Source organism: Eupeodes corollae, chromosome 3 (genome assembly GCF_945859685.1).
Source record: "Eupeodes corollae chromosome 3, idEupCoro1.1, whole genome shotgun sequence".
Lineage (NCBI taxonomy): Eukaryota > Metazoa > Arthropoda > Insecta > Diptera > Syrphidae > Eupeodes > Eupeodes corollae.
The window spans coordinates 58,859,275-58,884,605 of NC_079149.1; the positions used below are offsets into that span (position 1 = coordinate 58,859,275).

Consider the following 25,331-nt stretch of genomic DNA (forward strand, 5'->3'; position numbering starts at 1 on the left):
AAACTTTAGTAGTTGACGGACTTATATCTTATTGGAAAATCATTCACAATGATTTGTGTCCAAAAAAAATACTATTAAAAGCTCCGTTCGATATTTGAAACTATTGACCATTATGAACTACGTTCTAACTAACTAATGCTATAATTACCAATACAAGTGCTTTCTCGAATGTTAAGTTTTATAGTCGTTTGACCTTTTTTTAATAAGAAAATGTTTTTACTAAAATACAAAGTTACTTGTCAAACAAAATTCGTAGATGTGAAGAGCAACTTAATTTAACCTGAATATCTTTTTTTAATTCATCCATTTAACACGTGTTTTAATAAGCGATTCGTATTCCATACAGGAACTTTCGGCGTTCAGCTTTCTTATGATTAATGAATCGCTTCGCACGACCCCATCTGCGGCACCGCAAACCCTACTCTACCTAACACCTTTTAATATACTTAGCAAAAAATAGCTGTAAGCTCTGCTATTCACCTCAAAGTTTCGTCCCAGTGAATTAACCACAACATTGGCCACTCCGTAATTCTTAGGTATTTTAAATCAATTCCAAATCACCCGAACTACACCATCACCCAAATGCAATTCGATAGAAACTCGCAGATTTCTACACCTTCCAACAAAAACAAAAGAAGGGGTTGGTGGAGGTGTGTAGTCTGAAGGACTGAAATTAAGTCTCTCATTCCGCCTTCCCAATCGTTGTAGAGTGTTCCAGGACAAATTTTTCGATGAAAGAAGTCTTGTCCTGCCTTAAAGAAAACGTGATATCAACATCTGATATCCGTATTTTCTCGGATAGTCAGGCCGCTATCAAATATATGGTCTCTGTCACTACAAACTATTTAACACTCCATAGCTGTCGATCATCTCTAATGGAGAGGACACAACAGTTTAATATTTACCTTTGCCGGGTGCCGGGCCAGGTAACTGTAAGCCATATAATCTCCAGCAACGGTACAGTACAGCCCATTCTACCACGTCTGGCAAATGGTGGCAAACCAATCGCTCCTTCTAAGCTATTGCTAATGCAGGACGCTATGAAGATGGCAAACACCAGGTGGAACAACATCACCACGTGTCAGGTCACAGAAAACATCTGGCCTACATTAGATTTGAAGGGATCAAGGTGCTTGCTATCTCAAAGCATATTAGGTCGATAATAGGTGTCATAACCGTGCACTGTCTAATAGGAAAGCACGCCACGCGGCTCCGCGTATACTCACATGACTTTTGTAGAAACTGTATGGACGAGGAAGAGGAGGAAACAGTTCTTCATCTTCTCTGTGCATGCCCTGCGCTAGCTCAATAATGCAAGAATTTTACCATAACAGTCTAAACGATCTAAATCTCATTAGCATAATCAGCCTCTCACCCAACTAGTTTCATTAACTTAGGAGAAAGCCTCAAGATTCATGTGGTATCACAATGGGCCATTAAACTGGCCTAAGTTTGCCCTATTCCATCACGGACAGCCAATTTAACCTAACCTAACCTGGCCATACAGGAGAAGGAGAATTTCAAATATGTCCACGAATTAGGCACAAAGTGGCACTTTTTTTTTTTATAAAAGCCCTACACAACCATGAAAACCTTGGTCGAAATGCAAACACAATTTCCGAAAATTGTGTAAATATTAAGGTCCATAAAAACATCCTGATGTGTTCTTTTTTTACTGCTATCTTTAATAAATATCTATAAAATTTAAAAGGTTAGCTTTTCCCAATTTCGAATGTCTATTTTTTCTTCTTGCGACTGAAAATCTCTCTTGTTTAAGGGCTTTTGGAGCAAAATGTTATTTTTTTTTCAAACTTCAAATAAACATACTGTCTACCTACAAGCAAGTAGTTACTATGTATGTTTCCTTACAATACCTATAACGTATTTATGTACATACATACATAAAAATATAAATCTACGAAATTTTCATAAATACACATTTTAATTTATGTAAATATTTATGTATGTTTTACATATCTCAATTTTTGCTATCCAACCAACAAACTATCATGAAATAAAACTTCTGTAGGTAAATATGTACAAGTTTGTGTTCTAGTCATGCATACAAATATACAACTTTTTTCTTTTTAAAGAAATACATTATGTACCTTTTATAGCCGTTAGCAAATAAGACTGAAACTAACATTTGAATTAAATAATCATGAGGCACGTGCTTCGAATATGGTTGTTTTTTTTTCAAATAAAACCTGATAAATTATTTGTCGTTAGTTATAAATTTCAAATACAATTTAATGGAAAGAGTATGTACATACAAATTTTTCAACTGGGCCATTGAACTACAAAATTTAATTTTAAATTCAAACGATTATTTTTAAAGATAGGTTAGAAAGTTAAACTTTAACACAAAAAATCTCTAAAACGTGTTTTATACTGGAATCTCCAGCCAATTAAGTATCCATACAAACGGTCTCACATAATATAAGTCCAGCCAAGACTAGTTTAATTGAATAAGCGTTTAAAGCTGAGGGTGGACAACTTATCAAACCAGTTTTAATTTTTAAATTGATAGGTATCAAACTTTAATACATATAACATTTTAGGGAAGTAAAAAATATTGTGATTTTGTGACCATCTTCCGCTAAATTTATTTGGAATATAATTTATCTCGAGGTTAAACGATAGACAAGAAACTCTGATTGCATTCAATGAAATTGTATTAATTTAATTTTCCTAAATTTGTTTAAAGTAAAACCTTTTTGGTCTAACTTCATAATAACATCTAATATAAAAAATTCTCCTGTCGCAGTGTTAGTTGCCATACTCCTCCGAAACGGCTTAGCCAATTCCAATGAAATTTTGCATATACATTCGGTAGGTCTGAGAATAGATTTGTATCTATTTTTTATATTCCTAAATGCTTTTGTTTAATTGCATCAACATCGTACACTGTGCAACGATCTTACGATTGTATTCAGTGACGCTATGTACAATAAAGCATTGATTGCTATCGAGGATCTTTGCATCCATTTCGGTATGCATTCACCCTAAATGCATCTGATTTAATAGACACTAAATTGAATCGTGAACTACAATACCATACTGTTGTAATGGCAGCGATTGTCGCTCGTAAAGTCCAACTAATGAATGAAGAACAAACAACCATTTATGATCTCACCATGCTCGCAGTTGCGGCAGGACAAGGTTAATTTTTTTTCTTTGATGCACCAGGTGGAACTGATTTCAACCATTCCTTATTTCGATAATTCTTGCTAAAAAAGAATCAATTAATGGTATCGCATTGACTGTTGCATCTTCTGGCATTGCGGCAATTTTATTGGATGGGGGCAGAAAGGTTCATTCAGTATTTAAACTACCACTCAATATTCAAAATAACTCAGGCGCGATGTGCAACGTAGAAAAACAATCATCCATGGCCAGTGCTGAAAAAGTGTAAAATTATCAATTATCAATTGTGCCCTACAGCACACAAACATTCGCTTAAGGCGTTGAACAGGACATTGAAAGATATAAAAAAACAACGACAGACTATTTGGCGGCACTCTTTTCAGGTGATTTCAGACAAACACTTCCCGTTATTCAACATACGCCAATGAGATCAAAGCGTGCTTTAAATCATCGCCACTGTGGTGTAATGTTGAAAAAGTACAACTGAAAGTTCAAGATCCATCAGCTGAAACATTCTCAAAGCAACTGTTGTTTATAGGCGACGAAAAAATTAAAAATTAAAATGAATTCTGATCTTAAAAAGATTGAGACTTGGATGAACGCGCAAAAACTATGTGTAAACGCCCGTAAAACGAAGTATATCGTATGCACCAAATCCAATACCCCACTACGAATTGTGTACCAAGAAGATGTAGTTGAACGAGTCAGTGAATATAAATATCTTGGCCTCTGGGTGGATTCAGCGTTAGATTGGAACTTCCACATTTCGAAACTATCGAAAAAACTGTCTTCGCTTGCTGGAGTTTTTGGTCGAATCCGATACGGCGTTCCTGAAAATCTAAAACGAACAATGTACTTTTCTCTTTTTCATAGCCATTTGACCTATGGAATCAACATTTGAGGTACAGCAGTTCATGGCCTTTTTCGTTTGCGTGGGTTGTAAACAGTGAATCCGTCCGTATCCGAGGCTTGTTGTTGCTTCGAAACTATGATGTTTTTACTTGGCCAGGATGTCACCCCGACGGCACAACCCCCAACCTGGAGGGCCAGATCCTTAGTATAACTCCAAGGAAGGGGAGCCGGATGAAACGCTCCTTATAGGCCTGGGCTCCGAATATGTCGAAGAAGCCCTATAAGGTGTTCACTAAGTAGTTCGACCATACTGGAACTGTAGACGCCACTGTTGATTCTATCTCGAGAATTCGTCCGCTGCCGCCTGGATAAGGAGAGGTGCCTTAGTGGAAACACCTCTCTCCCCCTCTCTCGTTTGCTGCCCCCAACAACTTTCCACTGGGGTTGGAACCCAATCTCCAGTTGAAATACTAGGCACCCGATGTTCACCGCGGGGAGGTGAGAGTAGGAGTTGATAGACAGAGGTGGGTTTTGAGAAAAACCTGTGGACGCTTGTGTCCGTTTGAATGCACATGTCTACCATTTGAACTTCAACAATTCCGCCTACCCGACCTTGACGAAGTGAAGATAGCTATATCTAAACTTAAGTCAAACAAAGCTGCTGGAGCTGACGGCATCACCGCCGAACTATTCAAAGCAGCAGGCGATGACTTGGTATTGAGCATGCACCAACTCATCTGCAAAATTTGGTCGGAAGAAAGCATGCCCGATGAGTGGAATCTCAGCATAGTGTGCCCGATACATAAGAAAGGAGACCCTCTAAACTGCGCCAACTACGGAGGCATCAGTCTCCTTAACATTGCGTATAAGATCCTCTCTGCCGTATTATGTGAACGTCTGAGGCCATTCGTCAACAACCTGATTGGTCCTTATCAGTGTGGCTTCAGACCAGGAAAGTCCACTATCGACCAAATATTCACACTACGGCAGATCTTGGAAAAAACCCAGGAGCTTCAAATCGATACCCACCATCTCTCTATCGATTTTAAAGCCGCGTATGACAGCATCTATATGGAAGAGCTCTACCGAGCAATGTCTAGTTTTGGCATCCCTGTCAAACTTATCCGTTTGTGCAGAATGACGATGGAGAATGCACGCTGCTCTATCAAGGTCGGTAAAGATCTTACCGATGCATTTGATGTCAAAAAAGGTTTTAGACAAGGCGATGCACTGTCATGCGACTTCTTCAACATCGTTCTGGAAAGAATTGTGCAAAACTCAACCGTCAACACTAGAGGCACAATCTTCAAAAGATCCATCCAATTACTCGGATACGCAGATGATATTGACATAATTGGAAGATCAAAGCGTGATGTCAGTGGAGCGTTTTTGAGCATTGCGACGGAAGCGAAGAAGATGGGTTTAGTGGTCAATGAGGGCAAGACCAAGTATATGCTGTCATCAAAAAAGGACACTGAACGACGACGTCTTGGAAAAAACGTCACCATGGACAGCTATAACTTTGAGGTAGTTAAGGACTTTGTCTACCTAGGCACCGCTATTAATGCAGACAACGACACCAGCGCTGAAATCAAACGAAGAATAACTCTTGCAAATCGCTGCTTCTTTGGACTTAGAAGGCAATTGAGAAGTAAAGTCCTCTCTCGAGCATGTAAAATCACCATCTATAAGACACTCATCATCCCGGTTCTCATTTATGGCGCTGAGGCCTGGACCCTGTCAAAGAAAGATGAGAGCGTCTTAGGATGCTTCGAGAGAAAAATTCTTCGGGCGATTTTCGGTCCCGTACGCATAGATGGAGAATGGAGGAGAAGATATAACGACGAGCTGTACGGGCTGTACAGCGACACTGACCTAGTTAGCAGAATCAAAGTCCAACGGCTTAGATGGCTAGGTCATGTAGAGCGGATGGACACCAACGCTCCAGCCCGGAAGGTCTTCGAATCCAATCCCGAGGGACGGCGCAGTAGAGGAAGACCGCGACTCAGGTGGCGCACCCAGGTGGGAGAGGACCTCAACCAACTTGGCGTGCGAAACTGGAGACAGCTAGCTAGGGACCGAGCTGGCTGGAGACGCTTGTTGGTTGAGGCCCAGGTCCGCCCCGGACTGTAGCGCCACAAACCTTGCAAGTAGTGCAGAATAAGGCATTAAAAAACTTGTTCGGATTTGATTGGCTTACAAACACCTTACGGATTTATAAACAGCTGCAGATTTTAATGGTCAAAGATGAAATCGAAATAAATATGGTGACTCACATTCACAAGATAGTGCTTACGGAGGTTCATACAAACACCCAGCTGACTACAAGAAGTAACTTACACCAATACAACGTACGGAGTCGAAATAACATACACCTAGACAGAATATACTCAAAAAAATATGGAAGCAGCTCAATTTTATACAAGTCTATTCAGTATTATAACAAACATTCTGATGAGATCAAGAAATGTAATACTTTAAAATTTAAACTTCACGTTAAAGCCATGCTACTGTCAAAATACAATGTTTAAAAGATCAATGTTAATTGTCATAGAGTAAACTGTAAGAATAAAATTGTCTCCTTTTCTAAATTTTTTTCTCTACTGTATCTTAGTATGTCACACAAATTTCTTTTTTGCTATTCAATTGTTGCTTGATGTTTAAATTTCCACTTTTTATTAAAATTTTGTTTGTTGTTCCCATTGTCAAATACTTATTGTACTTATATTTAACACTTTTTAATTACATAATTACATACAAATTATTGTAAAAACTATACAGCCTGTTACGAGATTCATCTCATAAGGCATTCTGAATAAATAAATAAAAAAAAAAAAAAAAAATTACTAAAGTATGATTTAGCGTAGCTCTTGACTGCAATGTTTTTCTCGTCCCACTGTCTAATAAATTTAACAAAAAAACTCGCAAAATAACAGAAAATGATATTTGCAGAAAATACTCACTGTTTGTTAACTTTTTTAGTTGAATTATACTTTATTTTATTGATTTTAACTATTTTATGCATTAACGCTGCTATTATTTTGTGTGTCCAAAATTTGCAATTTTTTAAACAAAGGGCCGTTATTTTATTGATATAATGCATATTGATATGATTGATGGTGATAATGAAAGCGTAGAATAAGAGTTTCAGAAAAAGCTAAAGTTAGAGAGAAAAAAGCAATAACAAAGAAGATATGATAAAGAGAAATGAGAAAAAAAGTAGCGCTGCTATTATTTTGTTGACAGCTGTATATACCACATCCTTGCAAACTTGCAATAAGTTATTTAATTCTATCAAAATATTCTCTAAAAATTATTTTTAGTTTTGTTATAATTATTAAAATATTTTCAATGTCTGCTTCGTTAATAAAAAACAAATAAATAATTATACCAATTAACATAAAAACAGATTAAAAAAATAATCGAAACATGTGCATTTAAATCAATTTTATTAGAATATACATAAATATAATTTAGGTATATTACAAATTTTGTCAAAATTAATGACATTTCTAAATTAATCTTTTTGTTATAAAAGGAGCTAATAGTATATGATTTAATTTAATTGGACAATTTTGTAATAATTTTAGTGAGTTGATGGATTGTCTGGTCCAAGACATTAATAAAGTTATTTTAATTGGTGATTTCAATATTGACTGGTTCGATGAAAATAATATTTATAAACGCGATCGTTATAGAATAATTCTTGAAAATGGATGTACCCAAATGGTAAATGAACCAACAAGAATAACGAGTACTTCTAGAACTTTAATAGATTATGTTGTTTTAAATTGTTCTCAGTTGATAACTAAAGTTAATGGTGATTTTGATATTGCAGATCATGAATCCATTTGCGTAAAACTTCCCCTTAGAGAAAAACCATATCCTGAACCGAAACTTTAGAAAGTACAGATTTTGAAATATTCCAAGGCTAATTTACAATTAACATTTGATCAAAGTCGTATAAATTTGTATGATGGTACTGATGTTAACGAAATCGCGGAACATTTTGTAATTAAGTTGTTCACTGTTGTAAATAAGTTTAAAATCACCAAAAACATAAGAAAAAATGAAAACCCACGGTTTAACCAGCACTTAAATTCGCTTAAAATTAAAAACGTGTCGTAAAAAGAAAATCTATCTTTACAAATTGTCTAGACGATTGGTGTTATTTCAGAAATATTCGAAATACCTATTCCAAAGAACTTGACCGTGCGAAAAATAACCATAAAGAAAGAAATCTATCAAACTGTTCCAATCAAAAAGATATGCAGAGAACCTTTAACACATTGGTACTACAAGAAATAAAAAAAGTTGAATTTGGTGGTGATGTTATCACAGATAACAAAGAATTAGCAAACCGGTTTAATAAATTCTTCATTTACAGTGTAAAAACAATAAATAGTGCAATTGACAATGTCCCATTCATAAATCAAATAGACTATGTTGTTGAAAATCCCTTTGTATTTAATTTAATAACGATACATGAGTTAAAGAAAACGATTAAAGAGCTAAATAATAAAAAAGATAGTGATCTTCTATCCCTAAAATGTCTACTAGATGCTTTTGACGTAGTTGGTCCTGCTTTACTAAAAAAAATCAATACATCGTTAACAGACGGTCAGTTTCCATCCACATGGAAAAATTGAATTGTGACACCTATTGAAAAAATAAAAGTGTGAAGAATTTAGGACTATTAACTCATTGCCTGTATGTGAAAAAGTTCTTGAAAGAATTGTGTATAAACAACTCTCAAAATATCTGTCTGTTAATAAAATAATTATTGAAAATCAATCAGGGTTCCGTCAATCACATTCTTGTGAACTTGGAAAGAATCTATCTCAAAAGGTAAGAAAGTTGTATGCGTTTTTCTTGACCTTAAATGAGCTTTTGAGACAGTCGATTCTTATATATTGCTGGAGAAATTGTGCAAGTATGGAATCAATGATGTTGCTCTTGATTGGTTTCGTAGTTTTTTATTGGGACGTCCTCAAAGAACCAAAATCAATAATGTCATATCTGATCCTGAAACTATTGATCTAGGAGTCCCACAAGGATCAATACTGCTACATCAATGACATGAAAAAAATTATTAAAAATTGTGAGCTTGCTTTGTTTGCAGACGATTCCCTATTATTTGTTGAAGTGGAAACAACCCAGGAATGTGAAAGACTGTATGTAACAAAAACTAAGTGTATGGCTTTAAATGATAGTGTTAATCTTAACGTAACTATAGATCAAGAAATTTTAGAACAAGTTTTACAAATAAAGTATTTAGTCTAATTATTGACTATAAATTAAGATTTGAACAACATGTGCAATACTCCGATGTAGTAAATATACTTCAATTTAGTTATGTTAAATACTTTAATGTGGTTGTCTGTTAAACAGCGTATTTATTTCAATGTTTTACTTTTTATGTTCAAAATCAAAAACAATTTAATACCAACATACTTGTCAAAATACATTCGTTACGTCAGAGATGTTCAACAATATTTGTTAAGAAATAGGGATTTTAGAATTTAGACTGCAAACATTTAGAAATGCAAGATCTCAAACTAGTTTGATATATAAATAATTTAAACCTTTCAATGATTTACCAAATAATGTTAAACAATTGACTAATAAGTTCGAATTTTAAAAAGAAAAATTAGGTTTTGTTAAACAATCTATTTAAATGTTAAATAATCTATTAAAATGCCAATGCCATTGTAAATAACATATATTTTATATAATAATATATAATAATATTTTTTTTATTTTTCTTATCAAGATGGTACTAATTTGTATAAGCAATTATATCAACTTTTTAATGAATTTATTTTTCTAATTAAAATCAGATAACAACAAATATTGGAATTCCTATAATAAAAGGAATTTTGCGCATTTTTCAATGCTTTATAAAAAGTGTTACAGTGATCGGATTTAGTTCAAATAAGCGCTGTTTTGTTTGATAATCTGTTGCCATCTATATGGCAACGTCATAATATCCCCCTCGTAGAAACCCTCCCTTATTATTTGTGAAGATCTCGGATAGCCACTTTTCAACAAGCGGCTTTTGAGTTCAACTTTACACCACCAGGACAGGAACAGGTGGTAATCATTTGGCGCTATGTCCGGGCTATATGGTGGATGAGATAAGTCCTACCATCCGAGCGCCCGTAGCTTCTGACGAGTCATTAACGAAGTGTGTGGTCTGGCGTTGTCCTGGTGGAACACTAAACTCTGCCTGTTGGCAAATTCTGGACAGTTCTGGTCGATTGCCTGCTTCAAATCGGCCAGTTGTTTCCAGTAGATGGTAGAATTAAACGTCTGGCCTTATGGGAGCAGCTCATAGTGGGTGACTAACTAGCATCTCCTGGGCAATGTCACGAGATTCCACATGCCGATTTAACTCTATGTTTTCCATGATTTGATGGGTATATTCAACGGTCTTCGGCCGGCCGGCTCCCTTATCCATGGTTTCGTTTTCACCGTCTCTGAATCGTCGAAACCATTCCTCCGTTGTTCGAAGTGATAGATTACGTGCTCTGAAGCGCTTAGTACATGGTCGCGAAATTCAAAAGGCAAAAAGTAAAAAATGGGTCCGTAAGACAGGCTGCCAAATGGATCGAGCAATTAGTATGCTGGCCAAAAACGACCGAAAAATAAGATCCACAGAGATACAACGCAAACTTTCAGTTGCATTCGATGTCCCGTTAGGCACCCGCAAAATCAGAAGAAGATTGGTGAAAGTTGGGTTACATTGTCGTATTTCTCGAAAGAAACCATTAATAACCGCAAGGCAACGTAGACTAAGAATAGAGTTCGCAAGATCACACGCCAACTGGGCAACAAACGAATGGAAGTACATAGTTTGGAGTGACGAAACTAAAATAAATAGTTTCGGCCAAGATGGTGCACGATATATCCGAAGGCCAAAAGAAACAGCGCTCCACCCTAAATATGTTTTGCCAGTAATTAAGCATGGAGGCAGCTTACTTAATTCTCGTTAAATACATTAAAATTCTTAAGGAACGATTAGTGGATTGGACCGATAAAAACATGCCAGTGATACCCCAAGAACACTGCTGGAGTTACGAAACAGTTTTTTAGGGACCGATCGATAACAGTTCTGGAATGGGCATCGTTGAAAAACTGTAAAAACTGAAAATAAAACCAACAATGGTGTTCTTTTTAAGAATATCGAAGCAAACTTTCAACCAAAGCCTCACATCGTGACTTTTAAATTGCATACCAAGCATTTTGAATCTTCTGCCACAATTGTGTTAAATTAATTGTTTTTTATTGCTCAATGTAACGTTCAACATCATTCCACAAATTCTCGATCGGGTGATTGTGCTGGCCACCGCTAAGGCACACTTCACTAACTTTAACGACTGTTTAGGGTCGTTGTCGTGCATGAAGTGCCACAATAACGGCAAATTGTCTTCTGCGTAGGGTATAATATGATCCAACTGGATGTTTTTGTACACGTTCGGGTCCATTTTGGTATCAATTTTTACGACGGGGCCAACGCACGCCGTGCCATGAAAAAGCAGCCCAGACCATAACGTTGCCTCCACCGTGTTTCACCGTCTTAATGGTGTACCTTGGATTATATTCCCTGTTTTTTGGACGCCATACATATTTTTTCCCATCCGATCCGAACCGGCAGAATTTGGGTTCATCTCTCCAAAAACGTTTTTCCAAAAACTAATTGGTTTGTCTAGGTGAGCTTTGGCAAACTGTAACCTAGATTTCAGCTATGTTTTGATACAAGCGGTTTTCTTTGAGCAAAGAACCCACGTAGATTGTTTTCATTTAATCGGCGTCTTAGTTCCAGTTCGTTGAAAGTTCGCTTCGAATGGCACTGGAGTTCTTAAACGGATCCTTGTAGTTGTCTTTCTGGCCCGTGGAGTTTGTTTAACGTTTTCAATCACTCCAAACTTATTGAAATGACAAAGGCCATAAACCAGCTTCCTGGAGCATTCTAACAACTTGGAAATTTCTTTTTTTAAATACACAATATTCATTTTTCGCAAAACGGTATTTTACTTCTAAATCCTTTACACATTTTGATCACTATATAAGGTAGTCATAGTAACAACTTAAAAATGAACCGTTACTTGCAAGTAACAAAGAATTAAAAGTAGAAAATACTTGTACTCTTTTCAATGTGCTAAATTCGTGTCCACCGCTGTACATTTTAGAATGAGACCTTATAAATCATATTTATTTTTATAGAATTGTACTTTGTTTCATCGTTAATTGCACTAAAGGTATTGACCCAAAAGTCTTATCATAAAATTAATTCCACGACACTTTTGAGCGTGTGTCTATAATATATCTCAATAGCTATAATACATGCCACTTAAATATTAAATCAAATTAAAGCCTATCGCAAAACAAAAATGATTTCTTCAAGTACATAATCATGTACATATGTATGTATACGCAATTACAAAACTGTATATTGCAATTCATACATTACGCTACGCAATGGAAAATTTTGAAAATCAATTCTATAAATATCTCGTGTTCTTAAACCGAAAATAGTATTTCAAACAGCTGAAGCCGAATGAATGATCACTTCACTGGTCTGTTGAAACAACCAAGACCACTGAAACAACAACAACCAACATACCTTCAAATGTCGTCGCCCAAAAAGAATAAAATGAAATAAATCAAAAACATAAATAATCAAGGAGATCCACATCACCAACCTCACTCAACGATCATTTTATTATTGTTTATTTAGGTTAGGTTAGGTCTGTGCTTTTTTTTGCTGCTGCTACTCTTGTGCATTTCTAGTCAAACAGATGATGTTTATTTTTATTTTTAAAGAAGTATTTATAGGCAGGTAATTTTTAAAATTTTCTTTTGACTTACCGTTCTTTGCAAAAGATTTCGTTTCCTTATCAATCCAATAGGTATTCCAATTCAATGGCCAAGTAGAATATTGAAAATAAATTAAAAAATTGATTGTGCAAATGGGATGAAGCGAGAATGGATTATTCAAAAAAGGAACACAAAATTATAAACAAATCACATTTTAAAATTAAGAAGTATTATGTCGCGGTTCGAAAATAATTATGAAAATATTTTGACAATTTTGTTCCACAGTCCACATTCACTGCAGTGCAGTTTTTCCTTTTCACTTCACTTCACTTCAAAACTCAACTTCAACCGTTGCTCTTAACAATAAAAACAAACATAGCAGCAAGAGGCAAAGAGTAATAAACTGACAAAACAAACTCAAAATTAAAGTGGAGAACTAAGAGAACAGTTAGACTTAACTTCTGTTAGCTACTGCCACCCACAAAAGCAGTTCACGACGTCCTCGTCGCCGTAGTCGTTGAGGGAAAAATCAATGGGTGTACGCAAGGGAGAGCGACACCGTCGTGCACGCACTTTACACACAGGCGCGCAAAGGACGCAATGCTTCAAAAACCCGTCCCGTATCCGATGCGATATAATTACGGTTACGGCACACTGTACTGTAGTAGGAAGGAGGACGAGAGTGGGTTGTCGGCGTTGGGCGGTGGTGTTTTCTGTTTTCGTTTTGTTTAAAGCAACTTTGGATTTTCCTCCTGCACCAGCTCCAACGATAGCGAAGAGAAGGAGCACAGCGGTGGTGACAGGATGTGAAAGAAATAGAAAAATGCAGACAATGGGAGGGGATTCTATTCTTCCTTTTTTCCTTCTTTTATTTTAAACTATTTTGTTTTTTCGAATGAAAATTATCCCGGATTAAGGAGTTTTTATTCTCCAATTATTTTGTTTTCTTTTTGCACTTTAATAAAAAAAAAATTATAAACAAACTTTGGCGAGGATGGATTTTCTCTCGATATATTTTATAAAAATGTAACAATATATTTATAACTGTGTTAAATGGTGCACAATGGCGAAAAAGAGTCGCTGCAGACTATCGCTGGATAATAACTTGCCGTGGCCGATGAATGAACAAAAGTGACAAGACAAGAGGAAAAGCGAGACAGCGCAGCGCAGCAGCAGCAGCAAGGCGATGGTAGAGAGAAAAAGAAACATTTTCATGTGATAAGAAGAGTGGGTAATGAAAGAATTTTAAAAAACAGTTGCCGATGGGGAAGAAACATATGTTTGGTTATTGGGAGTTTTCACCACATCAACAGATGTCGCTCAGAATGGAAGGAAGAATATTTTTGCTAAAAATGAATGGATTCAGAGAAGAAGAAGTTTGTTTTTTTAAAGATTTTAAGGCGGAGATACATGAATAGAGTATATTATATGAAAATCATGAACAAATTTTTAAAAAGTTTCCAATAAGAAGTGTAAATTATATAATATCTGTCATCTTTTGACAAATTAAAATTACACAATTACTCTACATGGAACCACATACACAGTTAAACAATGCATTGAAATATTTGAGGTCGAAGCTAGCTTAAATAAAGTACCTTTGTGTTATTGTGAAGCAATAATTTGGTAGGCGATAGTAAAACTGTTTGAAAAACTTGAGGCAAGTTCGTAATATGAGGAATAAAAACAAATCAAAATATTGCTGCTGTAGCTTGAAGTCCGTAGTGTTGGTGAAAAATAACGTTCGTCGATTCTTCCTCGATATTTGAAATAAAAAGATACAAAATAAAAATGAAATAAGAAAAATTAAGCTTGTAAAGTTCAGTTAGCATAATATAAGCCATCTAAAAATTGTCTTCAGTTATGATGCCCTTTTTAACGTCTTAAGATGCGTTTATAAGCAGAATTATTACTTTTGGGCTTCGGAAGTCGAAGAATTGGCCCGTTTATATATCTAAGTTCTCACAGATTTCCGTACAAATGTTTCACTTTTGTTATAAGAAATCTAAGAATAGAATTTTCCTGAATCAGTTTATCAAAAATGTTCTATCGCACAATTCAAAAAGGATAAACAGAGATGCAAAGCATATTTGATTATAAAGTGAGAACTATGTTGATATTTCATTCTCCTGTTCTGACAATCTTTTTGAAAAAAAGTCCCAGAAAGCTAAGAAATATAAACTGTCCAATAAATGATTATTGAAAGTATTTGCATCTTAAACGTACAAAACTGTTCCCTTGGGCTGAGTGATTGGACTGTACTTTTTAGAAAAGTGCTAGAGATAGTAATACAAGAAGATTGGTCTTAGTGGAACAATTTAAATTGTTCATAAATGTACAACCGAGATGTTCTAATTAAACTTTTTTATACTTTTTCTTTTGGAGTTATGTGAAATTTATGCTCTATGCTAACGCTTCACACTCAATTTAAGACCTTAAAGGCAAACATAGCTTGAGTTAAATTTAGCTTCCATTAAAAATTCTGTCCAAAGCTCTGTCAAACTAAAATATAGCAAGGAATTTTAGTTGAGTCGAAGATAAGTGACTCTATGCGTTTGTTTTGAGGTACATTTTGAAAGATAATTAGAGATCTTACCTAAAAGGGGAAATTGATAGGGTTTATTCTTCTCAGACAATTTGTTTTAACAGATAAAGATAATATTTCAAATAGAAACTTATCATATCATCTGCTCATAGAAATTAAAAAACATATCTTAAAGAGTATTCTTTTTGGAGAACAACTGTATTTTCATTTTTAAAAGAGTTCTGTCATTAAAATAAACAGTATTTTTCGCATTTATCTTCTGGCAAGATTAAATAAAATGGATATTTACGAGAAATAGCTGATGAAAATTTTTTTTTTTAGATCTGTCGAGAAAAAGAATTTGGCGAATGTGCTGAGGCAACATTCCTGAATTTACAACTTCAAGAATGGTTGCCACTTGATCAATTGCATTTTTTTATCATCGATCTTCTGTCAAAATTTAGTTCAGGTTTTGGCTGAAGCTTGGAGAAAACGTAAAATAAATTTCAATTCGAGCTGCATACTACCCTCCAGCGGAAATATGTAGAAACTTTTTAAATTGATTTTGATGTCCTTAGTTTCTTTGCCAAAAAAAAAAAAAAAAAACGTTTTGAAGCAAAGGAACAAGATTGTATTTTTTCCACCAAGGGAAGCATAGCTAAACACATTAACATGTAAGTGCACCATTATGATTGAACGAAAACTGTTTTGCTACCGTGTATATTTTTTAATTGCCTTCATTGCGTTAGCAGCTTAATTGAGAATGAAACAGAACTCTCAAATTCACCACACAATTTCGAAGAGAGGAAATTCGTATTTATTTTCTTCGAATTTCGATTGGTATCACTTTTTTTGTCTTGCCAAAAATATTTATGTCAAAATAAGAAAATTTGTTTACAAAAAAAATATCGTGACTTCAATTTATTTTTTTGTATATAAGAAAAATCAAGTTTACACATTCCTAATATTTTATAGATTAGGAATTAGAAAAAAAGATGATGTCCCTAGTGGCTGACTACAGCTCTGATAGCGAAGATAGTAGCCAAGAAGAAATCTCACCTCGAGGACCGTAAGAACGACAAAATTTTCACTTATTGTAAACCAATTATCTAATTTTCTACTTCGCCTCAATTACTATCATGATTCTTAGGGAACCCGCTGAAAAACCAAAACTTCCAAGTGCCAATCTTTTATTTGAGAACTCAGCTGGTGGAAAACCTGGAGAGGTCTTTAGCAATCCCTATAAACAAGCTGAACAAGCTAAAATTGCGTTGCTAGAGCGTCATGTGAAGATGGTCAATTCGGATGAACATTTAAAGATGAAAAACGGGAAGAAGATCTGCTGGAATTATCGCAAAGGTCGCTGCAGGTTTGGCAGCAATTGTTCATTTGCCCATGACTCCGATTTGAATGAAATTCCAACTTTGGCTGAAAATAATGCAGATGCATTGAAGAATCCAGGGAAACAGGTGAGACTTTTTTTTGAAAAAGAAGTAGAAAAATAAGCTTTATTGAAATTGATCGATTGCAGGACAACAAAATTCCTGCAGCCACAAAAATACAACAACGCCTCTATGGAGGCACTCAAACCCCAAACGACAGCTTTAACTCTCCCGAAGAGTCACCAACAACAATCAACGCGAAAAAACGCAATCGTCCTGGTCTCTCCGAGACCATTGTGCCAAGTAAAAGAGTTCTAAAATCATATTCTCATCAAAAACAGAATTCTTCGAATAATTATAGCCAAAGAAAACTCACCTAGTGCATCCCAGTGTCGGCCACCGTGATTGTGCACTCGGATCCAGTTGAACTAAAACAACTCTTCGCCACTCGCACGATGCGTTGATTCTTGTCCATGGTTTCAGCTGAATTCCGAGCTTCGCCAGTTCGATTTTGAGTGGTAGACACTTCATTTAGCATAGCTTCGTAGAATGGATCTTCAATTGTAAGGCGTATTGTAGGCACAGCATCCCAACACTTGCCCAGCGATGGCTTCGAGTTTGATTTTGAAACAATTGCCGGTTCAAGTTGTTGTTGGGAATGTTGATGCTGCTGATTATTTCCGGCCAACTCGAGTCTATCTTCTATGTCCACTAGTAGCCATTGTCATATTATTATTTTTATACAGATTGAAGAGGATTTGCAATAAATAATTAAAAAAAAAAGGGAATTTAGAATTAGAAAAATACATAGTAAAATAAATAGATTTTTGAATGAAGTTTGTTTTTTTTTAAGATTATAATGAATAACTCTGAAACATCTTTATAGTTACAAAATTTCTTACTTGCAGTGACTGGTTCCTCTTCGTTTATATTTCGCACCATAACATTCACACAGATTACCAGGAGTTGGTGGTCTTTAGCTATTTGCTTCAGAAGGTAGGCACATTGAGTTAAAAGTGTCTTACCTGAAGAGAGAAACGCAAACTATCACTATTCTTTATCTTATCAGATTCATCGTCTTTACCTTTCTTAGATCCATCTTCACCATGAAAAAGATACCAAACTGAGGGTAGGGAATCAACAATGACAAGTTTTGGTGTAAACGATTTATTTCTCAAGCCTTCCAACAACTTTTCCAAAACATTTATTAAATCACGAAGGCTATAACATCGTTGGACAATGATTTTATGCATTATTCGACCAATTTCATCTTTTGATATATTTCTTGCAGTTAACATTTTGTGCATTCGTGTTCCGGAGAAATCTCTTTTGGTATCTAAGTAAATGACATCGGTTGAATGGTTTTGAACAAAATTTAAAGCAATTGTAGTGCAGAGAAGGCTTTTTCCCGTCGCTGAATAGCCGCAAATTTCGTAGATTCTTCCCGGACGAAATTCATTGCCTATCAATTTATCCAAACTGAAAAATATAGAATTAACCATAAAGCATAATTTATATTAAGACTTAATTAAATATTGGATGCTCTGTTCAATGTTTATAAACATAGGAATATTTTAAGGAAAATAGTAGTAGTAGTAATGTGTGATTTTATCAAGCAGAAAATTGATTTACGTTTGTTTTAAAAATTCACAAAGTATAACATTGGCTTTTGCCGTCAGCTAGAAAAAAACGGTTTAAATTTGTATACAAAGACATGAATGTATTCTATTTATAGTTTTAATGTCAAAAAGAAAATTGAATGAGGTATTCGATCATTACTTATTAAAAAGTTTGCTTGATAATTTGTTTTCTATAGTTCAGCGCCGTGCGGACGAAATTGGACAATGCTGTCCAATTTTCACCATTGAAATGATTAAAATGATATCGTCAATGTTGAAGACGTTTTTCTCCAGAAAGCGCGTCGGATCGTTTGAAGGATAGGAAATGCGTTACATTTTCGGTTTCTTAGAGATTACATAATGTGCACCGATAGTTGTCGTTGGAGCCGTGTGGTTGGTAATTTAAACGCAACAATTCCAAACAATTAAAAATTAATGGTGTACCTTGGATCATATTCCCTGTTTTTTGGACGCCATACATATGCCATACGATCCAAACCGGCAGAATTTGGATTCATGGCTCCAAAACACGTTTTCCCATAAACTAATTGGTTTGTCTAGGTGAGCTTTGGCAAACTGTAACCTAGATTTCAGATTTTTTTTGAGCAACGCACCCTTGAGGAAACATTTACTCCATAGTTCGTTGAAAGTTCGCTTCGAATGGCACTGGAGGTCTTAAACGGATCCTTGGTCGATAACCTATAAATAATTCTATCTCCATTTGTAGGTGTCTTTCTGGCCCGGGGGTTTTGTTTAACGTTTTCAATCACTCCGAACTTTTTGAAATGACGAAGGGCATTATAAACCAGCTTCCTGGAGCATTCTTACAATTTAGAAATGTCTGTTGCCGTCCGCCCTTTTTGACTTCATTTTCAAGATCACACTTTTTTTTTTCTTTTGAACACCATTTTCCTTTTGCCATGACTAATTAATTTGTTTTAATTTTTTTTTAATATAGATCATTAAAAAAATATTTGATTACCTCAAAAATTATGAATACACTCTTTGCTTTCAAAACGGGCTAAATTTATGTCCAGCTAAAAACAACGCAAATCACAAACAATCTTCATTTTTCGCAAAACGGTATTTTACTTTTCAATCATTTACACATTTGTATTACCATATAAGGTAGTCATAGTAACAACATAAAAATGAACCGTTAATTGCAAGTAACAAAGAATTGAAAGTAGAAAAATACTTGTACTCTTTTCAATGTGCTAAATTCGTGTAAACCAGTATAGGTAGGTGTATTTTCTGGGAACTGGGAGCCAGAACATTTTTTTAATAAAGTATCTTAAAAGTTTCTCTACGTCCTCATACTGCTGAAATCCCAATACCTGTCCAGCATAGAATAAGAACGATCGCATTACGGCCTCAAATAGTTTAAACTATTTAAGACTGCTTAAATGTAGACACTTTTAATGTCAAATAATACTGTAATTTTCATGGCGATTGAAGCGACACGTATCGAATGAATGAACAAACACAATACTCTAACCCAAGTTGAAAGCTAAATATGGAAGATATTAAGCTGGCAACTTTTCAGTACAGACGTAGACAAATTTGAAACAAGTTCCAGAGTTTAAAATACTGGTAACCAGGGAAAACAACTTCAATAGATCGCACATGCAACAAGTTGTTCATTAAAGTTACTTATGAACGTTACGTGGCGCTGCAATCACCACCGCTAGTAAATAATGCTTTTAAGTATTTGAACTTTTGAAATTTCTCTAATCGTATGTCTTCATAGAAGAAAGTTATATAAAATAAATATATAATATATGTATATCAAAGTTAACGCGGCGTGATGGTTAGGACGTATGTATGACTGTCAAGCCAGAGGTTTTGGGTTTAATCCCTACCTGACAAGAAGAATTGACAAATACTCCAAAAGTAATTCTTGTTATCAACAATGCTCTCTTAACTTAGCCGTTCGGATTCGGCATAAAACTATAGGTCCCTTCCATCCCTGATATGACTCACACACAGGAATGATTGAGAGTTGAAAGTCATTAGGATTGGTTTTATACGGACTGTTGCGTCACTTATTTATTTGTTTAGAATAGACATTTTTAAGGATTTCGAGTTTCTGTCAATTAAATTAAAAAACTTCAATAGCAAAATGTTGTTCTATAGAATTATGGACGTTAAGTGGCGCTGCTATCGCTACTAGTACTTATCTTTTTGATATATTTGCACTGTTAATATCCCTCTAATCCTATAAATTCATAAGATCCAAAATAGATACGAAATAATTGAATAATCTGGCTGCTCTGTTATTTGACATTTGTCACATTTGAAGTGTCATAATATTCATTTGCAGTTAACTGCATTCTTTTAACGTTAATTTTGACTAAGGCAACTAGATAGTTTTTTAAGTTTCATAAACTTTATGCTCGGAACTTTACTTACTACCCTTTACCTTTCGTTCATACTACTAAAATTATTATTAAATAAATAAAAGTGCATTAAAATTCAGCTTTCAATTGAAAAAACAAGATGTATGTTATTTCGACATAAGAAGACTTGACTTGATAGCTAGGCAGATTTTTTGTGACTAACTTTCCAGTCAACTTTCCAATAAAATTGCCTTAATTCGAAGGAAATTTTTTGGCAGCTGGCCAATAAGATACCAGAAACTTGTCTTGCTTTCAAGTCCCTTATGTAGTCTGAACCCGCCCAATGATTCACTTAATAGTCCAAAAACGCGATGAAATAAAAAAAAAATACTTTACAAAAATGTTGTTTCAAACGTAGTCACTTTTGGTGCATTATGCGATTTGTATGACTCTTAAAGAGTGGAGAGTTTATGTCATGTGATTTGACACTGTAAAGCCTAGTACATACTTCCTCGTGAAGTGAACGTTCGCCAGTGGAGAAAGTAAACTTTTGACATTGCTCACTGGTACACACTTGTGAGTACACGATGTGAACATGCGGAAACCAAATGTCAAAGCTTCACCAACAGTTCCCGTACATTTTGCACGTGAATTGCCCGTGAACGAAAACTCTCCACTTTGTTCTCCACTCAGCTTCACGAGCAAGTTCACGGGTGAACCAAAAACTGAAATGTGTATGGGTTCACGAGATGGTTCACAAGTATAGCCTAGTACATACTTGTGAACCATCTCGTGAACCCATACAAATTTCAGTTTTTAGTACACCCGTGAACTTGCTCGTGAAGCTGAGTGGAGAGTTTTCGTTCACGGGCAATTCACGTGCAAAATGTACGGGAACTGTTGGTGAAGCTTTGACATTTGGTTTCCGCATTTTACAACGTGTACTCACAAGTGTGTACCAGTGAGCAATGTCAAAAGTTCACTTTCTCCACTGGTGAACGTTCACTTCACGAGGAAGTATGTACTAGACTTATGTACTAGGCTTAAAACTTTGTCTGTGAGGCTGAGTGGAGAGTTTATGTCATGTGATTTGACACTGTAAAATTCTGTCTGTGAAGCTGTGGAAAAGACAAGCAAACAATCCTCTAACTACAGACGTTTTAAAAAACAAAATTTTCCAAACTATGACCGAAATTCTGACCGGAAGTGTAAAAAAAGTATTTTAAAGTTATGTTTTCACAATAAATTATAGTAAAATTTTATAATTGTGTTTATAAAAGTGTTTCTTGCTCTACTTTCAAATCACAAAATAAATAACCCTGCTTTATAATCTGTTGAAGGATTTTCTAAAATTTCTACTCACCTTTCTATTCCAGTAATGTATTTAACTTTCCATTGTGGACTACAATAATGTAAACCATCAACAACTTGAGGACCATAAAGACGACGTAACTTAATTTTGATTGCAGCAATTTGGGACTCTGGTAAATTTGTAATTTTGCACAATTTACTGTCTTCACTTCCAAGAAATTCAATTGCTGTGCTAATATTATTTTTATGCAGCAAATTTATGACGTACTCATTAAGTTCTGTTCCATCGATCGATTTAAGTTGAGACATTTTGAAATAAACTTTAAGGTAGCAAGCCTAAAATTAAAAGTTTTATAAAGAATTATGTAAAACATTTTTAAAATCAAAGGAGCGACTCAAATTTTAATTTTGACATATTTAGCATATTAAAAGTGTCAAAAACTCACTCCGAATCCATTCGTCGGATTCTGTAATAGCCATGAATATTTTGACTGATTCACGTAAATTTTTCAATATATTTAAAAATTATCAATGTTCTAAAGTTCTAGGAAGATAAATGTAGTAAATGTACCTACCTTACAGTTTTTACCGATTTTACGTCAATTAGCAGTATACTCGTATTTTTGTTAACAGAAAAGGGCTGTTAAATTGTTTAAAAAAGGTTGAACCACTGTTCAATAGAATGATTTGGTATTTAGATACAAAATACTACCTTTGAACATGCATAACACGTTTTTTAAAACAATAACATTTAAATTTAATTTAATTTCTTTAAAATATTACCCACAAAAATAAATAATAACACAAATTATATGAAATAAATTAATAATATTCCTGGCAGCACTGAATAAAGTAAATAACAAAATGGCATTACTTTTTTCGAAAATCCCGCACAAAAAAGCCACGGCGACGAGCGGTAGTCGGTAGAACGAAAATATTTTTACACCACAGTTTCAGTTTCCGTCTTGTTCTCGTCGGTTGTGGTTTAATATATAAAAAAATCGGGCAGTTCAACAAGGCGCGTCGCATTCACTCAAATGAAATTTCACAGAACGAACAATCGAGCATAGAAAACACGATTCAGTGAATTTCGCAAATAATGTCAAACCGATTTAGTGTACTTTATCATAAAAATTAATGAAAACTTTTACGCGTAAACTATTTAAAAATAATTAAATTAAATTATTTTCACAATTAAAATAACCGATGGCACATTTACGAGCGGAAAATTTGTGATTGAAAATTTTTTCTTGTCTGAGGTATGTAGCAAGAAAATCCAATATGGTGGCCAAATGGCGGCTTGGTGAAAAAGTAAAAAAAAAAAAAAAAAAACGAAGAAATGTTCCCCTTTTCTTTTTTGGTTATTTTGCAAAACGAAACAAACTAGTGATATGGAGTGAGAGTGAGGAAGATAACCATATAACCGGTTCAGTGGATAGAGATAGTTCGTTTGTGTGTTTCTGTTTAACTTTAAAAAAAGCGTTTTCCGTGTGAAGTTCTTTTTCTTTTGTACTTGCTTTGGTTTTATGCCTTGCTTTGCTTCGACTTTGTTCGGATTTTAATTTGGAAAAATTAAATAATTTCTATTTTTAAAGCTGTGGAATGAGTGCGAAGATAGCAATAATTTAAATGGGATTTTCAAAATTGTATGTTAGTTTTTTTTGAAGGTTTCTTTTTGATTCGCACAAAGATTGGTTATCTTGGGAGTACTCGAGACTTTTTTTTTAATTCGTTTTGCTACTTTTGTTGGTTAGAGTTGAATGCGGGATATAGTCGAGTGGATGTTTAAAGATTCTTTGGTCTTGTTGAAGGGCGGCGACGAGCGTACGGCAGCAAGCATCAGCAGAAGTTAAGCAAAAGAGTATTTTGGCTTCTGGTCGTGTTTCTTTCTCAAGTTTTGGCAACTCATATTCTTCCCGCCTCTCGTAGGGGTTTAAAAAAAGTTTTGGATTTAGCCGGTTTCCGTTTATCTTTGTACTTACCTACGTGGTTTTGATGAAATTTTGAGGTTAACTGAAACGTCTTAGGAGCACATTGTTTTTAAGTGATTTTGTCTACTTGGTGGTAAAGTGGGTATTTTGTTGATCAATAGTAGTTTTACATTTTCCTTATATAAGAAGAAGCAAATGCGCTCTGTCATCGTGTGAAATCAATCTGGTGAAACTCATTCAAAACCTTGCGAAAATGAATTGAGCAAAACATGATGTTTATGTTAGACTGATGCAATATTTATATGAAGTCAATTAATCTAGGCAAGGGCACTCTGTGTTACAAGAAATTATTGATATTGTAAAACAATTTGTAACCTTGCTAAATAAAATATAGCACAACATCTTAAATTGTCTCTTAAATAGGAGATCAATTACGAATATAGTGCAACAATAATAACTCCTTGAAAGATGAACAGAGGACTGTGATTCACAAAATGACAAGTAAATAGGTATGCTCTGAGTTGAGAATGAATTTGAATAGATGTGTTCGCCCTACGATAGGTCCCTCTTAAGCAAGCTTTGTGCGGATAGATTTGCTTGAATTGAGAACCTTCATTTTAATTGGTAAAATTATTCAACTGAAAGACTTTCCGACTACTCAAAAATAATAATGTCAAATAGTCTAAACGTGATAGAATTTGAAATTTTCAACACAGTAAGACGCGTTCAAATTTTCAATCATATAGCTAACTAAAAAGCTTGTCGTCGTCATTATCATCGTAGCAATTAAGCATAAGTCGCAATATATGCACATAGTCTCCTTATCTCAGTTCTAATCATTGATAATATATTTACCTAAGTTATCAGACTATGGATGTATACCGAGCATAATTTGTAAGTTTTCGGTCCTCTCCTTAGAACTTCTCTTACTTCTAAGGAATTTTTGATATAAGCGGCAAATTTGATAAGTCAAGCTTCGTCGGAAAAGATTCGTATTGTTAGATTATATTTCATTTCATCGGTGCCAATTTCTTGCCCGAGAGCATTCTCTTGAGGTCTGAGAATAAGAAAAAAAAGTTGGTTGGATGCGGAAGCAATTTATGCCATTTAGGCATCGGCTTCTTTTATTTCTGAAACGGTACACTGTGGTGACAAAACATCACAATCAATCTAAGAAAGGGCATCGTTTTTCTATTGTAAAAAAATTGTAACTTTGCCAGAAAAAATATCACAAATTTTTGATTTGTCCTGTTTTTCAAGGAATCAATTTGAATATAGTGAAACATTTTTATACAGCCGCGATCATCTTCTAATGGAGTCGTTTTTACGAGATTTGGTTCTTCAAATGATCCAATAATGCTTATAATGACCGCTATAAATGGCTTTTGCCTTTTTGTAGGTTTATC

At 34.8% G+C, this 25,331-nt stretch overlaps 3 protein-coding genes and 1 non-coding gene across 7 annotated transcripts in view; 3 read left to right on the forward strand and 1 right to left on the reverse strand.

Moving 5' to 3' along the window:
• The first annotated feature begins 16,333 nt into the window (after window positions 1-16,333).
• On the forward strand, window positions 16,334-17,561 carry LOC129950871 (uncharacterized). The gene is made up of 3 exons (XM_056062798.1): window positions 16,334-16,412; window positions 16,494-16,812; window positions 16,875-17,561. Exons 1-3 carry the CDS (start codon window positions 16,339-16,341, stop codon window positions 17,103-17,105), a joined length of 624 nt encoding a protein of 207 aa, XP_055918773.1. The 5' UTR covers window positions 16,334-16,338; the 3' UTR covers window positions 17,106-17,561.
• Window positions 16,900-22,983, reverse strand: LOC129950870 (DNA repair protein RAD51 homolog 4). The gene is made up of 6 exons (XM_056062797.1): window positions 22,869-22,983; window positions 22,047-22,330; window positions 17,810-18,204; window positions 17,628-17,750; window positions 17,102-17,436; window positions 16,900-17,039 (listed from the first exon to the last, which is right to left on the reverse strand). Exons 2-5 carry the CDS (start codon window positions 22,301-22,303, stop codon window positions 17,102-17,104), a joined length of 1,110 nt encoding a protein of 369 aa, XP_055918772.1. The 5' UTR covers window positions 22,304-22,330; window positions 22,869-22,983; the 3' UTR covers window positions 16,900-17,039.
• A 130-nt stretch (window positions 22,984-23,113) lies between these two features.
• LOC129950869 (helicase domino) overlaps window positions 23,114-25,331 on the forward strand; it is a 47,841-nt gene continuing 45,623 nt past the window's right edge. For all 4 annotated transcript variants that reach the window (XM_056062794.1, XM_056062795.1, XM_056062796.1 and 1 more), the window contains exon 1: window positions 23,114-23,253. The gene's annotated coding sequence lies outside the window, so the exon portion shown is untranslated. The remainder of the gene's footprint in view (window positions 23,254-25,331) is intronic.
• Window positions 24,246-24,330, forward strand: LOC129953015 (small nucleolar RNA psi18S-841/snoR66). Its single transcript, XR_008782445.1, has one exon. It is a non-coding gene; the product is annotated as a small nucleolar RNA psi18S-841/snoR66 (small nucleolar RNA).

Coding starts and splice junctions, on each gene's coding strand:
- LOC129950871 (XM_056062798.1), top strand. CDS start 16,339: ATGATGTCCCTAGTGGCTGACTACAGCTCTGATAGCGAAGATAGTAGC. Junction 16,413..16,493: donor GAAATCTCACCTCGAGGACC/GTAAGAACGACA, acceptor CATGATTCTTAG/GGAACCCGCTGAAAAACCAA. Junction 16,813..16,874: donor TGAAGAATCCAGGGAAACAG/GTGAGACTTTTT, acceptor GATCGATTGCAG/GACAACAAAATTCCTGCAGC.
- LOC129950870 (XM_056062797.1), bottom strand. CDS start 22,303: ATGTCTCAACTTAAATCGATCGATGGAACAGAACTTAATGAGTACGTC. Junction 18,205..22,046: donor TACATTACTGGAATAGAAAG/GTGAGTAGAAAT, acceptor TATATTTTTCAG/TTTGGATAAATTGATAGGCA. Junction 17,751..17,809: donor TGAAGATGGATCTAAGAAAG/GTAAAGACGATG, acceptor TTCTCTCTTCAG/GTAAGACACTTTTAACTCAA.